The 18,902-nt window shown below is 32.7% G+C and overlaps 1 protein-coding gene across 4 annotated transcripts; it reads right to left on the bottom strand.

Moving 5' to 3' along the window:
• Nucleotides 1–3,033: 3,033 nt before the first annotated feature.
• On the bottom strand, nucleotides 3,034–18,174 carry LOC136982167 (major facilitator superfamily domain-containing protein 6-like). 4 transcript variants are annotated; one of them, XM_067278600.1, is made up of 5 exons: nucleotides 18,025–18,174; nucleotides 11,420–12,538; nucleotides 11,234–11,347; nucleotides 4,055–4,207; nucleotides 3,034–3,182 (listed from the first exon to the last, which is right to left on the bottom strand). In XM_067278600.1, exons 1-5 carry the CDS (start codon nucleotides 18,098–18,100, stop codon nucleotides 3,130–3,132), a joined length of 1,515 nt encoding a protein of 504 aa, XP_067134701.1. In that variant the 5' UTR covers nucleotides 18,101–18,174; the 3' UTR covers nucleotides 3,034–3,129. The 4 variants fall into 4 exon arrangements, with proteins under 4 accessions (XP_067134701.1, XP_067134699.1, XP_067134700.1 ...); XM_067278598.1 differs by having other exon boundaries at nucleotides 11,234–12,538; XM_067278599.1 differs by lacking the exon at nucleotides 4,055–4,207 and adding an exon at nucleotides 10,991–11,143 and having other exon boundaries at nucleotides 11,234–12,538.
• Nucleotides 18,175–18,902: the final 728 nt, after the last annotated feature.

Here is an 18,902-nt window from a genome sequence, read left to right on the forward strand (position 1 = left end):
TTAACGGAGAAGAATTTTGCTTCTTGGCCTTTAAACTTTTCAACAAACTACTTAAAATGGCCGTTATTTATCGTATGATAAGTATAGATTTTTTATATTGATAATATACTTTCCTCTTCCAAGTACGATTTAAAATATACGATTTTAAATATATTATTATATATATAAATTTAAACAACAAAAAACCGATGATTTTTAATTTAAAATCTTTTTTTTCACACACCTAGAAATAATATATTTAAATTCTACAACTATTAAAGTAGTAAATATTTAAAATTATTTATATAATAAGTACATTAAATCGTGTGTGTGATAAGTTACAAGTCATTTTGTAAACAGAAATAAATATTTTATGAAATTTATAATAATTTGATTATGTTTTTGTTCACAATGTTTAGTTAATTAAGATTATATACAAGTACAGATTTGTGTTCAATTAAGTTATATGATGACTTTTACTTTTCTTATACAAGTCCGAATGGATAAAATCACTGAACACTAGTCGCGGGTTCGCGCCTCTTCAAGGTACTGGCCACGTGAAGTTTACCGGGTTTTCTTCACGTTTCTAACATCTAAATAGGGACCAGTTCCACATAAATCCCTCTCGGAAGGCATCCTTCTTCAGCAGATCGCTCACGTGTCGCGTTGCGAAATACAAACAAATAAACCATTATACAATGAATTAAGTACAAGTAGTCCCCGAGTTATGTCTTAGATCGAACATAAAAATAATGACGTGCCGTTAAACATAAAATTGGCGCGGTGTGCGTATAAAACACAACATCATCGCTTATGCAACTGTACGTGTATTGTAACCAGTTACAATTGCTCATCCTTGAACTTACTAACAAAAATTGAAATATTTTATTTAAATACATTAATTATATTAATTTTATCAAAAGAAATAGATTTTAATTATTTTGATAAAATTATTTCCCTAGTTGTTATGTATAACAGAAGGAAGATATGGCGATCGCTCGAGAAATGACACCCAAGATTTTACGTTTTTGGACTCAGGGGACCTAGAAACGTCTAGAAACCCCTCCAAAAATCGGGGTTTTCCTGTATGTACAGATAAGTGGGAACACGATTTTGTTCACTCTGAAGCTTAATAACTCCTGTGCCTTTTGTCGAGATTTTCTGAAATTTTGCGGGGTTAGTGCTGTTAAATTTTGGTGGTTAAAGGTCGAGGGGGGTCACAATCGTATCTCGAGAGGGGTCGGATTTAATGAAGATTTTACTTGTTATTAGCATTTACAATTTTTTTGGAACTCATCTCCACCCTCAAAATTAACCGTTTTACCACCTTATAAAAATTAGTAATATAAAAAAGTTTTTATAGATAAAATACAGCAGGTTGCACCATATGCAATTTTAAATCTTTCCAGGAAAGGTACGCAACTCGTTGCTGGTTATTTTATAATTTATTGTGGGAGAAAAAGCTTTTTATGTATTTCGATCGAATTAGTTTTATTTATTTTGTTTAAAACAAAGTAATTTATTAAAAAATCCTCTCGTTATACTGCATTATGATATACACGGCATCCTAAATGTGTATAATTTCCTCCTATTTAACGTTGAAAACCATTTTTTAACGCGTATATTTAACTGACGATATTTACGAAAGACAGACAGTCAAACAGGTCTGCAAATTTAAAAACTGCAGCCCAAATATTAAAGAATAAATTATTAAAGCGTAATGATAAACTTACCTGCAACTAAAAGAAAATAATGTATATTTAATAGTAAAATTATCCTGTTGATAAGGCACTTTTTTGTTATTCGTTTCTATTTATATATTCTCCATATTGTTCATGACACCATTAAATTGATCCTCCCTGAAGGAAGTTCACCATAACTACTTAATTTTAATACTGTAATGTGGCAGCCTTAACACGAAAAAATGATTAAGATGAATACTACATGATGATTGCAGTTTTAATACTGAGTAAAACTTTGTTTTGTAACTTGCAATATGAATAAGTCTGGTTTGTTTTTTTCTTTGTTTTCCCTACAGCAAGATTTACGCTTATCACTAAACGAAGGTTTAATTAATGCAAAATAAAATATCCAGCAACATGTAAAATTTTAGTGGCACCGTCTGTTATGATATTTTATGTACAAACTTTTTATATTTTTAAGTAAAATTCGTATCTATATTTAAACATTTATATATATATATATATATGCATATCTTTTGTTTATGATTATAGTTTTTAATTTTACTTCCCTAGTTGTTATATATAACAGAGAGAAAGTATGGAGATTCGTCAAAAAATTAGGGGAATTGTTTATTAGGTTTATTAGGGGATTTGATGATATTAAATTTTATGGATTAAAGGTCGAAGAGTGGGGAGATAAAAGTGTCGTGAGTAAAATCGTCATAAAGTCCGACTATTAGGGTCGGAATTGATGACGATTTTACTTGTTATTAGCATTTATAATGTTTTATAAAACTCATCCCAACCTTCAAAATTAAGGTTTTTCTCATTTTATAACAATTAAAAATATAAAAAGTTCTTTTTAATAAAATGTCGTAACAGATGGCACCAAAGGCAGTTTTAAACGTCGCCGGGAAAGTTAAGTAACTCGTTGTTGGATATTTTATTTACCTTTAGTTGCTCCCATATTGCAAAATCTAGGGAATTCAAGTCGGGTGTATATGGGGACCATTTAATACTATCTTCTTTTTCGAAACGTCCAGAGCTATTAATCTAAAACCAAATACTTGCTTAAAGTCGCCAAACACATCTTAAGCGCATGTATCAAATTCTGAAACGCAACTTCTTTCTAACAACTATTCAAAAATTGTAGTGTTTTCTCGACAAAACATACATAAACTCCACCCGTATTCTAGTAAAATCTCTACAAATGCTTATTTTTATTGAAAAATACATCAAATCTCCTGTATAAATACGTTATAAAGAGTAATCAGTTAATGATTACTTTTAGAATTAAAAATTACACGTGGTAAATTGTCGTAATAAAGTGTTGAATATATTTTTAAAATATTATTTACAATATATTCGGATGCTTGCAGTGAAACAATTTATTTAATATACACGATGACGAAATATTTAATTATTTAATAATTTACTGGATCCTGGCTGAATCTGGTCAGATCCGTCTCTATTGTTTCCCAGTTGTCTTTGTCATATCTATTCCTTTGTTTCTTTCTTCTTCTATTCAATTGTAAAAAAATTAATAAAATTAATTTATTAAATCAAATAAATAATTAAAAGTAGATTTAAAACATAACAGTTTAATTAATAATATTAAAAAATAGGTTACATTCGTGTGTAAGTGCATGCATATGTACATGTGCAGGTAGGTACAGTACTGTACTGTGTGTAGATGTGTTAAATACCTGTCTCAAATATAATTCAAACACTACTACATTTACATATAAAAGAAATCCTTGGCCGTATTTCTTAATAATTAATTACATTTTTTCGAGCCCACATATGTTTGACAAGGCCCTACGATTGGGGCAGCCGAAGGGATAACCCTATTGTAAAAGTTTAGCACCTGAAAGACAAAGCCCGATGTACAGTATCTGTCTTTAGGGTACTAAATTGTGTGGCTAACCCGGAATCGATTCCAGCTCTCTCAGAGCAGTAGACCTTAATCACCTCGGCCATACGTCCGCAGATTTTCTTTCATTTTGGTCTATCTGAGGTTCCGTTTTTTTATCTGTGGAGAAATTAATAATCATATCCATATAAAGAAGCCGGACAGAGAGCAAGGCAATTTTTCTCAGATATTGAGCTCACTAGGATTTCAAAATTTAGCTTATTGTGCAAAAAACACATGAAAACGATTGAAAATTTTCATTTATGACCGGTCAGGATACTTTTCTGCCTCCCCTACATTCTAGTAATAAATACTAATTACTTATTAAAAAAGCGCTATTAAGTTTTAATTTTTCATGAAAAGTAATTGATCTGTAACGTATCTCAAGTGTCTTTCTCTGAGGATTGATACGTTAAGCCATAAGGAATAAAATTAAGTAACGAATTAGATATGCAAGCAAAAGAAATATACGAAAATTTACCGTTAAGTACGGTATTCTCTCCTGATATAAACAGTGTAATGCATTTATATACTACAGCTGTAATTAAAGTGAAATATCCAACGAAACGGTACGTCATGCGACCACCGAAATTATCGAAACCGAATCCTCCTAGTAAACTTCCGGTACCTATACCTGAAATTATACAATATTTAAACACTTCGTTATATACATTCAGTACAAACCAGTTTGTAATTGAGAAAAATTATTCCTCCAATATTACTCTTTGATTTATTCTTAAGAAAATAAGATATTTTACCTAAACCATGAAATGCTGCTCCTAGAATCGTTTGCATAGTTGCTTCAGTTCCTGGAGGAGCCAACAGTTTACCATAAGAAGTCATGACTACTTGAAAAAGACCATATGCAGGACCTTGAAGTAAATTAGCTATTAAAATCCACCAAGGATTGTACATGAACGAAGCAGTGAGACACCATATAGAATTTGACGCAAAAGCCATTGAGACACTGTTATCTCTTCCAATTTTTTTGATAATCCAACCGGAGACGAACATAAAAGGAACTTCAGCACAGAAAATGTTAACGGCAGAAGTTACTCCCATGAATATTTTATTGCCACCGAGTTGTTCAAAATACCAAAAAGCGTAATTCCACATTAAACCATCGACTGCCCCTACAAGAAATACTGCAGTTATGAATATAAAAGGATGAAGCGTTACGAATATCTTTCTAACATCTTTGAATATGTTTATTGAAGTTTTCTCCTTCCTCATATCTGCGAAATGCAGAATGATAATGTTTATAAAGTTTAAAGGTAGCATGACATAGAAACAAATAGAAAAATCGGTTTTGCCTTCGTTTCCTTCATTTACTAATTCAACCACATATCCAGTAACTAATTGTATAATTCCCCACCCAATAGAAAGCCACACTCTTTGTTTACCAAATTGATTAACTCTTCCTTCTAGAGATTCGTGGCAAGCAGTATCAGATATTGCTATGACTGCATCAGTGATGATAACAGGAATAGCTGTCAAGATAACGAATAGCCAATACTGATAATGGACAAATGAATTGTCATTTTCGTCTCCATCCACAAAACATTTAAGCTGGCATTCTCCATTAAACTGAGAACAGATTGATGATGTAAAATTATCGACTGGTAAGTTTTGGTCATTACTTAAAGCTAAATATCTGGTAAAATTGAAAGAATTTCGTGAAAATATGTCACTATTGTTCCACGAGGAACATGTTGCATGACATTGCAATGTGCTATTATGTGGATTTGTTGATGAAATATTTGAATTTTTCGTAAAGTTTTTCATAATATTTCCATCGTCGCAACGAAATTTTATATCTGAGAAAATGATTTTCTGCTTTTCAATACGAGGAATAAAATTGGCTGAAAAATAGAAAATTGATTGAATGGCAATGAAAACCATGAGAATAAATTTAATTTTCTTGAATTTATCAGTGAGGAAACCGAAAAGTGGATTAAGTACAACAGTGAAAAATGGAACTACGGTAAAAGTTAATCCTAATCCTGTAGCACTAATTCCAATATTCTTTGCTATTAATGGGAAGAAAGGTAAAACTGCACCAGTACCTGTAAAAAATTTAAAAAAAAAGGTATAAAACGCATGTATAAACCTGTGTAGAAATCAGTTAAGATATTTTTTAAAATTTAAATTACCTAATGCATAGAAGACATAATGGAATTTCATTGGTAACATTTTTCTGTTGATAGAACAATTGAAAGATCTTGCCATATTGAAGGATTTTCAAAAGCTCAGGTAACGAGAACGTCTTACTAATGAATTCTTTCTGATAATACTCGTATATTCAAAATTGCTTCATTAAAATTGAAAAGTGATAATTAAATTATAAGTACAGTACATTTATAATACACACAGTAATATAAATTATATGATTTAATTGAGTGAACTAACTTATAATAAATATTTAAAATGTGAAAGGTGACACTTTTAATAATACTAATTTATTCCTATATTATTTCGTCAGATAACGGGCCACGAACAGATGATTTTAAAACTGAAATTCGTGAAACAAAGCTATTCTGTCAAACTGGCATATAGGTATGGTTTGATAAGGAACTGCCTTTAACCATTAAAATGTTAAACGATTTATTAATACATTTAACATTTAAAGAAATGACTAAAAGTCAGTTCACACTATTCGTATATTTGCAGCACAGAAATGCCATGGCAGCAAATCCGATTAGAAAACGTACGTCATATGCACATTAAGGGAAAAACAGCTCCAAATTTTGACTTAGCAACCTCATACTGGGAGTACATCAAATTTGGGTGAGCCTAATCGATGCCCACTACAGAGGCATTGAACATCTATTTTTTCATTACCATACCCCTTTAAACGCCTTTGATTAATTTAACTGTCTGTCCACAAAAAATCAGTTCAATTTTCATCCACTTCCCAATTTCCGATCTAGTCGAAACTTTGCATAATACGTTGTCTCGTCGACAATACATTTTTTTAGAGTTTTCAAACAATTTTAGCATTTAGCAAAAAGAAATTAGCAAAAAATTAAAATGTGTAAACATAAAAATATAATAACAGATGGCGACACACGTAGGGCAGACCATCTCTCATTTTTTTCGTACTGTATGGATGTTAGTGCGTGTGTGTGGGACACGATTTTGTTCACTCTGTTTGAAGAATAATAGCTCCTGTGTTTTTTGTGGAAAATTTCTGAAGTTTTGCACGGAGGTTTGCATATTAGGGGGATTGATGATGTTAAATTTTGGTAGTTAAAGGTAAACTGGGTGCGGAGATAAAAATGGTCGAGTGTCGTATCTCGAATAAGGTCGAATGAAACTTAATGACAATTTTACTGGTTATTAGCATTTCCAGCTTTTTATAAAACTCATCTCTACCCTCAAAATTAAGCTTTTTCTATTTTATAATAGTTAAAAACATAAAAAATTTTTTAAAATAAAATATCATAACAGCGCCACTAAATGTTGCCGGGAAAGTTAAGCAACTTGTTGGTGGATTTTTTTAGTATCTTTATAATTAAATTAATAAAATTGTATTAAAGAAAAATAACACATATTTTATACTTACTAAGATAATACTCGTGCTTCGTGGTGAAGTTCTAGAAAGAACAGAGATGTTTAGTTAATTTTTTCAAGTTTTAAACAGTTTAATAAATATTTAACTTGAAGATTCTGCTTAGATAATAATTAACCTATTAAAACAATGTTTGTATTTGACTGAAGGTTATGCGGTTTAAAATGTAAAGAAGTAATTTTTGTTTTCATTTAAAATGTATGGATTAGGATTAGTATTATTTAAATAGCGTGTGAATGTCCTTTAGTCATCAGTCTAATACTCTGGAAATCCTCAAAATTTTGAGAATGATTTGTTCTGGATATGTCAGGATCCATCTCTCACCACTCAGCCTGAAAAAATCCATAATGGACATCAAAAAGTATTCATTTGATATCCTTTTATTAATTCCAGTAACCAGGAGGATTCTCGTCCACGTTGGACATAAAAGGATTTTCCATGAGACATGGGCTTTATATCAGTATTAGTCACGCGAAGAAAACCCTGAAAGCTCTATAGAGCTGCCCACTGGTCTGATGCGAACCTGCAACTAATTAGTAGTATTCAGCAGTTTTATTGACTGGTGGACGAATGTAAAATGATAGCAGATAGAATGCTAAATATTCAAGTGTGATAAACGAAATAGTTTGTTGTGTGTTATTTTACACACGATAAACCATTCAAATGGAGGTGTAATTTCCGCCATTTTATTAGCCTGTTGTTTCAGGGGCCAACAAAAATAGTGTTGTTTTTCTATTTTAACTATTATCGTTTTGCAAGCACTAGAAGCCCTGTTTTCTTCATACTAATCGCGAATTCGCCCAGGTTCACCATAGGGAAGGCTCGATGTTCAGAGACTGAGCCTGACATATCCGAGGCATATACCATGAAACCCTGCTTTACACTACGTTTGCTTAAATAAACTCATCGATAAAAAGTTATGCTACTAACATTAAAAATGGTGAAACCATATAATAAATATGGCAAATATGAGTGATTCCAACCTTAATATTTTTGATAAATTAGTTCTACATATTAAATTAAATTTAAATTTACTTACGTCTCAGTTAATTAATTCATTTATAAATGATAAAAATACATCTTTTTTACCACATATATTTTTCTCCCTGCAAGATACTAAATTGATTACTTAACATTAAATTGCTATCTTTAACTCTTCTCGTCTCTACAAGTTTTTTCATTTTATACGTCATACGTGTCTGTTTAACCTTGTATTTAACTGTTTTCTAGAGTATATGTTATTATATGACAGTTACTTTTTTACGCTTGCTGTCATTACTTTCATTCAATTTTCTTTACACTCTGCACTTTCTATACGTGAATTTTAAGTGTTAATCATAAACACCTACACGCAAGTTACGTAACAATTTCTAACATTAATCAATTAAAATATAATTATTTTAAATATACGATGAAGTAATTCTAATGTATCTTTCCTTCAGACATGATCAACTTTTGTAGGCCTTCATAAAATTGATCAATAGTACGGAAGCTAATGAGATTCCTTTCATTGCATGTCTGATCAGCTTCTGAAGAACCTGCAGGTTCTTCATTGCAAACACAAAATTATCTTCAATTGAGCCATATTGCAACACCTACGGGCTGTAAATCGGGGTATTTGGGAACCATTCGATGTAGCTTCCATCCTTTATATAACTCCATCAAATTATATGCTTTCCATCTCAAATTAGTAGTGGCTCGCCCCTGTACATCATACTTTTCCTTTAACAACCTTTCGAAAAGTTTTGAATTGAAATAAAGAAATATATAGTTAATCGGGGCTTTCTGCCTCTTCTATTTCCATATCTCATCTCGGATTCCATCTATCTAACTCCTTTCTTGAGATTAAAGAAGGACAGACAGGCAGACGGATGATGGTAATGTACAATTTATAAGTCTACAATTTTTTTTTCAAATTGTAGTCTAAAAAATACGCGTGATTAATTATCGTAAAATTTTTTTATTTATTTTTTAATAATTTTTACAATAAATGGAACTCCACCAAGTGTTGAATTATTTAATAATTTCTTGGATCCTGGCTGAATCTGGTCAGATCCGTCTCTATTGTTTCCCAGTTGTCTTTGTCATATCTATTCCTCTGTTTCTTTCTTCTATGCATTTATAAAGAAATTAATAAAATTAGTTTAATCAAATAAATTAAATTAAAATATTAATTAAAATTAGATTTAAAATATATTTAAAATATTTTACTTTAATTATATTGAGCTGCATTCATGTGTAAATACATGAATGTATGTACTGTACTTGGATAGATGTGTGGAGTAAAAGTATAATTGGAACAGTTTATATTTACATGTGAGAGAAATCCAAAGCGTTATTCCTTAATAAATAAATACGTTAAATTTCGATATAGCGCTCTCGTAAATAACGTCACCATCAAAAAGAACCGATCTTTCACGTAAATATTAAATAAAGAACCTTTCAATATTTGTCATTTACTAAATTATCATTACTCTGCATAATGTTTATTGATACAGCTACTTCAGTTTAACGTCACACTCGATTTAGTGCCAATTTCAAAAGGAAAAGAACGTTGGAGATAAATCAAAGTTTATATTTAGTGATTTTGTTATAATCTATAATTCTACGTCTTATTATGGTTAATGTAACAGTGATACATTCTCAAAAAACGAATTTCATGTATATTAATTAAGTGTACAGTTTTTAAATTTTTATGTTTAATAAATAAATTATTGTATGTAATCTGGGAAACAAGACTTACAATAAAAATGTGATATTTAAATTATAAACACTGCCAGTTAGTAGCAGCTTTAAGGAGTGTTTTTGAGCCTTTTTGTCTTGTAGGCACTAAAAAGGCCTTTTCTTCAGACCCATATGGTTTCGGCTATACCCGAAATAATAGTGACCGAAAGAGTGTTGGACGGGCAAGATATCACGGATAGATTGCCCATGAAGAATTTCTAGGTGATCCCGCCAAAAGAAGATTAAAATTTTCCATTTGGGACCTGTCAGAATCCACTATTGTCCTTTACAGTCTAATAATAAATATTAATTACTTATTAACCTATTGGATTACTTTGAATGTGTTCAAAGTGATTCTAGTTAGTTACTTTTCACAAAAAAATGAAATTTTTCATAAAAATTAATTGATTTGTGACACGTTTCAAGTGCCTCTCTGTGTAGATTGTTCTGTTCAGCCATAAAATATAATATTATGTAACAAATTAGATGTAATCGTGGTTTAAATATGTAACTAAAATAATGAAATACAGTGGTTCGTCATACTTCAAATGACTCTAGCTTTGAACGATTTAGGTACGAAGGCTAAATTTGAGAATTATTCGACCCCTCATGTTTTTGGTGAATTTTTAGTGTTTGGTTATATATATAATTTAAGAAATAAAAACACTCCTTTCCTTCTTTACAATAGGAGTTTTTCCACTTCTTTAATAAGAATAAAATGAGAAGCAATTGGCTAAACATATCATCATAACAAACCGAGAGAATTATTTGTGAGAAAGTTAAATACACTACATAGAGACGTTAACAAACGGGAGATACCATATCACTCCTCACTAATATGCAGTAAATATAAATGCAATTTTCATTTTATTATACAGTATACATATTTTATTTATAGTTTGGTAGCATTTAATTTTGTGTTATTTTTACCTGAAATTATATGTATTTACTGTACAATTTTATCGAATTGCGTATTGTTTACTACCTGGGAACGGGATATACCATTTTCCATTATTTCTAATGGGAAAAATTGATTCCAATTAAGAAAAATTCAGAGTACAAATGGCCTATTGGAAAGCATTAAATTCGAAGTACGAAGTATCACTGTGTGTAGAAATTTACCTTTAATTACAGTATTTTCTCCTGCTATAAACAGTGTAATGCATTTATATACTACAGCTGTAATTAAAGTGAAATATCCAACGAAACGGTACGTCATGCGACCACCGAAATTATCAAAACCGAATCCTCCCAGTAAACTTCCGGTACCAATACCTGAAATTATACAATATTTAAACTCTTCATTATATACATTCAGTATCAACCAGTTTTTAATTTAAAAAATAATTTTTTCTTTGCTTTTACCTAAACCATGAAACGTTGCTCCTAGAATCGTTTGCATAGTTGCTTCGGTTCCCGGTGGAGCCACGAGCTTTCCATAAGAAGACATGACTGCTTGAAAAAGACCATATGCAGGACCTTGAAGTAAATTAGCTATTAAAATCCACCATGGATTGTACATGCACGAAGCAGTGAAAAACCATACAGAACTTGATACAAAAGCCATTGAGATACTGTTATCTCTTCCAATTCTTTTGATAATCCAACCGGAGACGAACATAAAAGGAACATCGGCAAACATAACATTAACGGCTGAGGTTATTCCCATGAATATTTTGTTAGCACCGAGTTGTTCGAAATACCAAAAAGCATAATTCCACAACATACCATTGATTGCCCCTATAAGAAATACTGCAATTATGAAGATAAAAGGATGAAGCTTTACAAATATCTTTCTAACATCGTCGAATATGTTCTTTGAAGTTTTCTCCTTTTTTATATCCGTAAAACTTACAATGATAATGTCGATAAATTTCAAAGGTAGCATGACATAGAAACAAATAGAAAAATCGGTTTTGCCTTCGTTTCCTTCATTTGCTAATTCAACCACATATCCAGTAGCTAATTGTACAATTCCCCACCCAATAGAATACCACACTCTTTGCTTACCAAATTGATTAACTCTTCCTTCTAGAGATTCGTAGCAAGCAGTATCAGATATTGCTATGATTGCATTAGTAATTACAACAGGAACAGCTGTTATGATAACAAATAACCAATACTGATAATGGACAAATGTATTGTCATCGTCTCCATCCACAAAGCATTTAAGTTGGCATTCTTCATCAAACTGAGAACAAATTGAAGATGTAAAATTATCGACTGGTAAGTTTTGGTCATTACTTAAAGCTAAATCTCTGGTAAAATCGAAAGAATTTCGTGAAAATATGTCACTATTGTTCCACGAGGAACATGTTGCATGACATTGCAATGTGCTATTATGTGGATTTGTTGATGAAATATTTGAATTTTTCGTAAAGTTTTTCATAATATTTCCATCGTCGCAACGAAATTTTATATCTGAGAAAATGATTTTCTGCTTTTCAATACGAGGAATAAAATTAATTGAGAAATAGAAAACTGATTGAATGGCAATGAAAACCATGAGAATAAATTTAATTTTCTTGAATTTATCAGTGAGGAAACCGAAAAGTGGATTAACTATAATAGTGAAAAATGGAACTACAGCAAATGTTAATCCTAATCCTGAAGCACTAATTCCAATACTCTTTGCTATTAATGGGAAGAATGGCAAAACTGCACCAGTACCTGTAAAAAATAAAAAATAAAGAAAAATATAATAAAGATGAAAAAACGCCAAGTGTTTAAATTTGTCATACTTAATAGTGTTTGTTCAAAATAAATAAATAAATAAATATGTAATACTCGTGTATAAACCTATGTTGAAGATTAATTTTTATTAATTAAATATCAATGAACCTCGTTGGCTTTACCGTTATAAGTACAGACTCATCACACACTTTTTCTATTTTAATTCAATTAACGCAAGATATCCCGAATTTAATTTCGGCCTGTTCATCGGCCATCTTTAGCCGGGTTACATGTATGTATATATATGTCGTATTATTTTGCAGTCGTAGTCGTGGGGTCGAGTGTAGGGTTAGCAAGACAAAAGAAAATTGGAGACCATAAAAACACGTCCGTTCACTTTCAGGTCCTCACTCGAACTCTCCTTTATTCTTTATTGGTGTTGTTAACCTCATTCCAAAAGGGGCGAGATTAACAAAGTAAATTACAGAAAAATATACAAAAATATATACAAAATTTAAAATATGTTAAATGCCCCCCTCCTGAAAAGGCGACATCATGGAGCCTCAGGGAGGTTGGGCTGGGTGTTATACAATTTATCGGCTTGAACTCTAAAGTTGGTTGGATTATAATACGGTATAATTTTATCTACATTTACAATATCAGTTAATTTATTTAATGATTGAACAGGTCTGTCTATTTCTACGTTACAAGGAGATACTATCTTTAATATGGTGAAAGGTCCATGATACTTTGGAGCAAGTTTTCCTTGGTCGGGATGGAAAAAGGTTTGTAGTAGTATTTGGTCTCCTACTTTGAAGTTTGGAGTTTGGTGTTGACTATTATATTTATCTCTGCTTCTTTCATGAGCTATTTCGGTTCTTTCGGTGGCAATCTTACGTGCTTCACTGAGAGGGGGATAATTCAAGTTGTCAGGTGAATCGGGGATTTCTCCGTACATTAAAAACATTGGAGGGAATCCTGTTATAGTATGAGGCGTTTGATTGTATTCTTTCACAACGTCACGTAACATTTGAGTCCAGGATCGTTTTGGATTCTCTGAATATTTTATTCTTAGTCTAGAGACAAGTGTGGCGTTTAGTCTCTCAACTATCCCGTTGTGCTGAGGTCGCTGAGTACTTGTTAGATGTTGTTTGATTCCATTCTTTTCTAAATATCTTCTGAATCTAGAGGAGGTAAATGAAGGTGCTCTATCTGTTAGTAGACGTTTCGGGCTGCCTGTCTGTAATATTTTGCCTAGACAATCTATGTAGGCGTTTATAGAAGTAGATTTGGATGGAAAACACCAAGCAAACCTAGAAAAGTGATCGATGGCAACATGAAGGTAGCCTTTAGTAGATCCGTATCTTTGCATTCCAGAGACAGTGTCCATAGATAACATGTCAAATGGAGCTTTTGATGAAGGTAAATCACCTAACAAGCCAAACCTTTTATGGTTGTATGTCTTTGCTTTCTGACAAGCATCACAATGTTTAACAAACTCTACAACATCGTTGATGACATTCGGCCAATAGTAACGTGGACTAATTAGTTTCAGCATCTGTGTTATACCTGGGTGACCATAGTGTGCATGTGCCCTGGATAGCACCTTGTATTGAAGCGATGGAGGTATGACTTTCTTTGTAAATCCCTTCTTTCTGATACAGATTACATCTTCACGATCTCGGAAGAATTTGGGTGAGGTGAGTAATGAGGTATCCTGGTTGGAAAGGACTTCCTCAGTGGTAACAAAATGGCTCACGGGGGCTCTGGATAAATAATCAGCTTCTACATTCTGGCTTCCCTTCTGATGTTTAATATCATACTGATACATGCTTAGTTTCAAAGACCATCTAAATAACCTTCCAGATGGGTTTTTTATACCTTTCAGCCACTGTAAAGCCTGATGATCAGTGTGTATGGTGAAATAGATATCATGAAGATAAAAGTGAAACTTTTCAATAGATGCTACAATTGCAAGGCATTCTCTCTCACTAATGGTGTAGCTTTTTTCATATTCACGTAAGGACCTGGAGAAATAGGCAATAGGAAGTAATCCTTTAACAGGGTGTTCCTGTTTCAAGATACTCCCTATACCATCTCCGCTAGCATCTGTATAAAGATGTGTAGGAAGCAAAGGGTTATACATGTTTAAGATGGGTCTGGAGATAAGTGCTCTTTTTAATTTCTCAAAAGATTCTTGACATTTAGTCGTCCAAACCCAGTTTTGATTTTTCTTTAGGAGCTTATTTAGAGGAGCTCTTAAATTTGCATAATTTGGAATAAATCGATGGTAATGGTTTATGGACCCTAAAAAGCCCTGTAATTGTTTGATATTGGTTGGACATTTTAACTTTTGTATTGTTTCTATATTTGGTAATGAGGGGGAGTAACTTTCTGGTTTGATGTTGAACCCAAGATAATTAATTTCAGATCTAACAAACTGACATTTTTTAAGATTTAAGTAGAGACCCTCCCTTGAACATAATTCAAATACTTGTGTTAAATGTTTTAGGTGTTCGTCCACGTTCTGACTAAAAATTAACAAGTCATCAAAATAATTGATGAGAAAAGGAAATCTATATTTATTTAGGATATTTTTTAGAACTAGCTGAAAAATCTGGGGTGAAGTCTTTAGGCCAAATGGTAAACGATTCCACTGGAAATGACCAGAATTCGTTACAAAGGCAGTTAGTTCTTTGTCTTCAGAATGGAGAGGAACCTGCCAATAGGCTGACAGAATATCTACCGTAGAAAATATTTTCGCACCTATAAGTCTATCCAGTAGCTCATCTATTCTGGGAATAGGTTCATTGTTAACTTTAATCCTCTCGTTTAATTTCCTATAGTCCATACATAATCTAGTTTTTCCCTCATCTCTTTTCTTGGCTAATGTGACTGGGGCAGCGTAAGGGGACGACGATGGTTCAATCAATCCCGACTTTAGCAATAGTTCCACCTGTCTATCAATCTCTTCCCTATCACGGTAAGATGCTCTGTAAGGTTTTAAAGTTATGGGTCTTTCGTCTTTAAGTAATATTCTAGGGGAAGCTATTTTTAGGGCTGGCACTGAAAACTTCTCAGCAGAAAAAACTTCCCGAAATCCTAAAACAATGCTCTTTAGCTTCTGCTTCTGATCATCCTTCAGATTAGGGTTAACAACATCCCTAATGTTAAAAATATTTAACAGAGATTCCTTTAAGGAAGTAGAACTATTCCTACCCCTACAAGTTCCTGCTGCATTTTGAGCCAAAGGAGGTGGGAAGACAAGGTTAGGAGCCTGAGGGGTCTCCTTCTGATCTATCTTATATAAGCTATTACTATTTTTACTTATTCTATTACAAAAATGATTAATGTCTCTACTATAGTAACTATTTGTGGAACTAGAGTGATTTGAACGTACTTCAAAAGTATTAGGATCTAATGCTAGGATAGTCTGATTTTGGGAGATCTGATTAAGACTAGAATCTATGACAAGACTAAATTTTCTAATGTCTGGATAAGATAAAATTAAATAAGGGAAATACCTGGATACTACATGTAAAGTAATGTTTTTTGTCAGGTTTCCAATCTTAAGAGGGATTGATACATTAGCCATGCTTGTGGTAGATCCTGCAGCTGTAGTGATAATCTTCACATCCGATTGGTATTGAAAGTATTTGGATAAAGTATCTAATAGTTTTTGGGATATAAGGCTGATGGAACTTCCTGTATCGATGAGCGCAGGCATCGTCTTGTTCTCCATTGAAACAGTTAGTAGTAGTCAAGATGGTGAAGTTGGTTCTGCCTCATTTGCTTCAGATACCTTGTGGACGTCTCTGTGAATAGGAGCTGAATATCTTTGGGGACAGTCTCTTCTCCAGTGCTGTGCTGGTAATCCCTGCTGATAGCAAAAACGGCAAGGGGATGGCGGTCTGCTCATGTGATGTACCAAATTTCTGTACTGGGGTTGACCCCGTGGTGGAATCCAAGATGGCGTCGTTTTCTTTGTGTGCGGCCATGACAGTATCTGGTTTTTGGCAAAGTGTTGGGATCCTGTGTAATTTTCTCGATTCGGTTTAGTTGCCGGATGATTTTCTTTCTGGGTCTTCGGCGGATGATCTGCTTCTTCTTGAATTTTTATTAATTTAGTAGCCTTCTGAAGCCATTCGACAGCGGTGGCTGGCGGTGCGGCTATCATATATTTTCTAATTTCCGCATTTATGCCGGCATTGAGACCTGTAATGGTCTGTTGCATGTTTAACTTAGCTTTTTCCGCCAAGGAGGTTTTGTCCCTATAGTAAGTTAAGACGTCTTCATCTCGCTGGTGTTGTCGATTTACAAAATCGGTGAAGTAATCTTCTTCTTCCTGTGGAAAGTACTCGAGTAATTTTTGTTTAATTTTGTTCCAATCCGTTTCCTCCACTAAATTTTCACAAAAATAGTCGAAAGCTTCATGCTGTAAATACTCTGGTATGTAAAAGTGGAGCTCTTGTTCGTCAATCCTTTGTCTCGCCGCTTGCTTCTCAAACAGTCTCATCCACGAAGTTAGACTTAGCTTTCCACGTGGGTTAAACGGAATAAGATTTAGTTTAGGAGGAGAGGTAGAACTACCTGTTTCTGGGATGGATTTGTCTCTAGATTTACTCATTGCTGGATAAGGTAATCCTGTCGACTCTTATAAATTGTCGTATTATTTTGCAGTCGTAGTCGTGGGGTCGAGTGTAGGGTTAGCAAGACAAAAGAAAATTGGAGACCATAAAAACACGTCCGTTCACTTTCAGGTCCTCACTCGAACTCTCCTTTATTCTTTATTGGTGTTGTTAACCTCATTCCAAAAGGGGCGAGATTAACAAAGTAAATTACAGAAAAATATACAAAAATATATACAAAATTTAAAATATGTTATATATATATATATATATACATTCGAAATTACGGCATTATAATTAATAAACAATCCGTCTTTTCTTAATCTCGAGAACGTAGTTAGATGAACGGCGCGACTCTATTGTTAAAGGAAAAGTATGATATACAAGGGCCAGCCACTACTAATTTGAAGTGGCGAGTGCATATTTTAAATTAAATAAATTAAAAATTGCATCTTGGAATTGTGATGATATCACAATAAATAAATAAATTTAATTCTATTATTACTTTTTTAATTTACATTTTAAAGGTGTATTGTTGATTTATAATTTATTGTTACTGGTATTTGGCAAGGTTTAACATGTTTTTTTTTAAATAAATTTTTTAACTTCTCTTTCTATTGTCATATCTAAGTAATTAATCTTTTGTTATACAGTATAATGCCGTAATTTCGAATTTATATATGTGTAACCTGGCTGAAGAGGGGTGTTGGATACATCGAAGTGCATTCCGGGATATCTTGGGTTAATTGAATAGAAATCGAAAAGGTGTGCGATGATCTGTACTTATAACGGTAAAGCCAACGAAGTTCATAGTTATTTATTACTATTCAATTGATTAATTTTTATTTAAATTACCTAATGAATAAAAGAGATAATGGAGTTTCATTGGTAGCATTTTCTTGTTGATGGAACAGTTAAAAGATGTTATCATTTTGAATAATTTTCAAAAACTCAGATGATCAGATCTTCTTACTAATAAATTATTTCTGATGATATGTTCGGAATTTCTATATTAAGAGAGACAAAAGGATAAACATAGTTAACTGTTACTAGAATAAATACATTGAAGAATAATTAAGAATATATTTTCTTAATGAAAAAATTAACGCAATGGAAAAAATGGGAAGTTTTCTCCATAACATTACGTCAATTCAATGACGAAAGGTTACCAAAAGTTTTGTTGAAATTTATATTAGAAGTGCTGCGACGGAATAACGCAATGCAACACCAATTAATCTGTCAAGGAGGAATGATTCTCGGAAGGGCTTTCAATGGGTAACGTCCCTATTTAAGTATTATATACGTAAATAGCACTCAAAATACTCCATCAGGCAACCAGTTAGTCAGTGACAATGCGGGACCAACTGCCACTGTCAGTGGTTCAGAAGGAATAGGAATATACCAATCGCAAGATTATAAGAAAATCAATCTTAATAAAAGGATTGAAGCGATTAGAAGATAACAATATTAATACAGCTCCCCTACAAATAAGATAATAAATAGTATATTTTTAATTATCTACATTACAAAATTGGAACATTGAAGTTACTTTTCATCACAAAGAGGGTTCTTTTCAACGAGTCCATTATTGGTTCGACCAAGCTTACAATAGGGCGGCCGGGTGGTGAGGGACAGGGCTCAACATATTAGGAAGGACCATCCCCGAAAAATTCCTGGAGTTTTTTACACGTTCTCTAGAGTTGTAGGCTGCCACCTTTATCGGTCGGCAATCC

This window comes from Centruroides vittatus, unplaced genomic scaffold (genome assembly GCF_030686945.1).
Source record: "Centruroides vittatus isolate TY-2023 unplaced genomic scaffold, ASM3068694v2 contig_817, whole genome shotgun sequence".
Taxonomy (NCBI): Eukaryota; Metazoa; Arthropoda; class Arachnida; order Scorpiones; family Buthidae; genus Centruroides; species Centruroides vittatus.

Coding starts and splice junctions, on each gene's coding strand:
- LOC136982167 (XM_067278597.1), bottom strand. CDS start 5,802: ATGGCAAGATCTTTCAATTGTTCTATCAACAGAAAAATGTTACCAATG. Junction 4,208..4,331: donor AGCAGCATTTCATGGTTTAG/GTAAAATATCTT, acceptor GTATAATTTCAG/GTATAGGTACCGGAAGTTTA. Junction 3,183..4,054: donor AGAGAATACCGTACTTAACG/GTAAATTTTCGT, acceptor ACAATTGAATAG/AAGAAGAAAGAAACAAAGGA.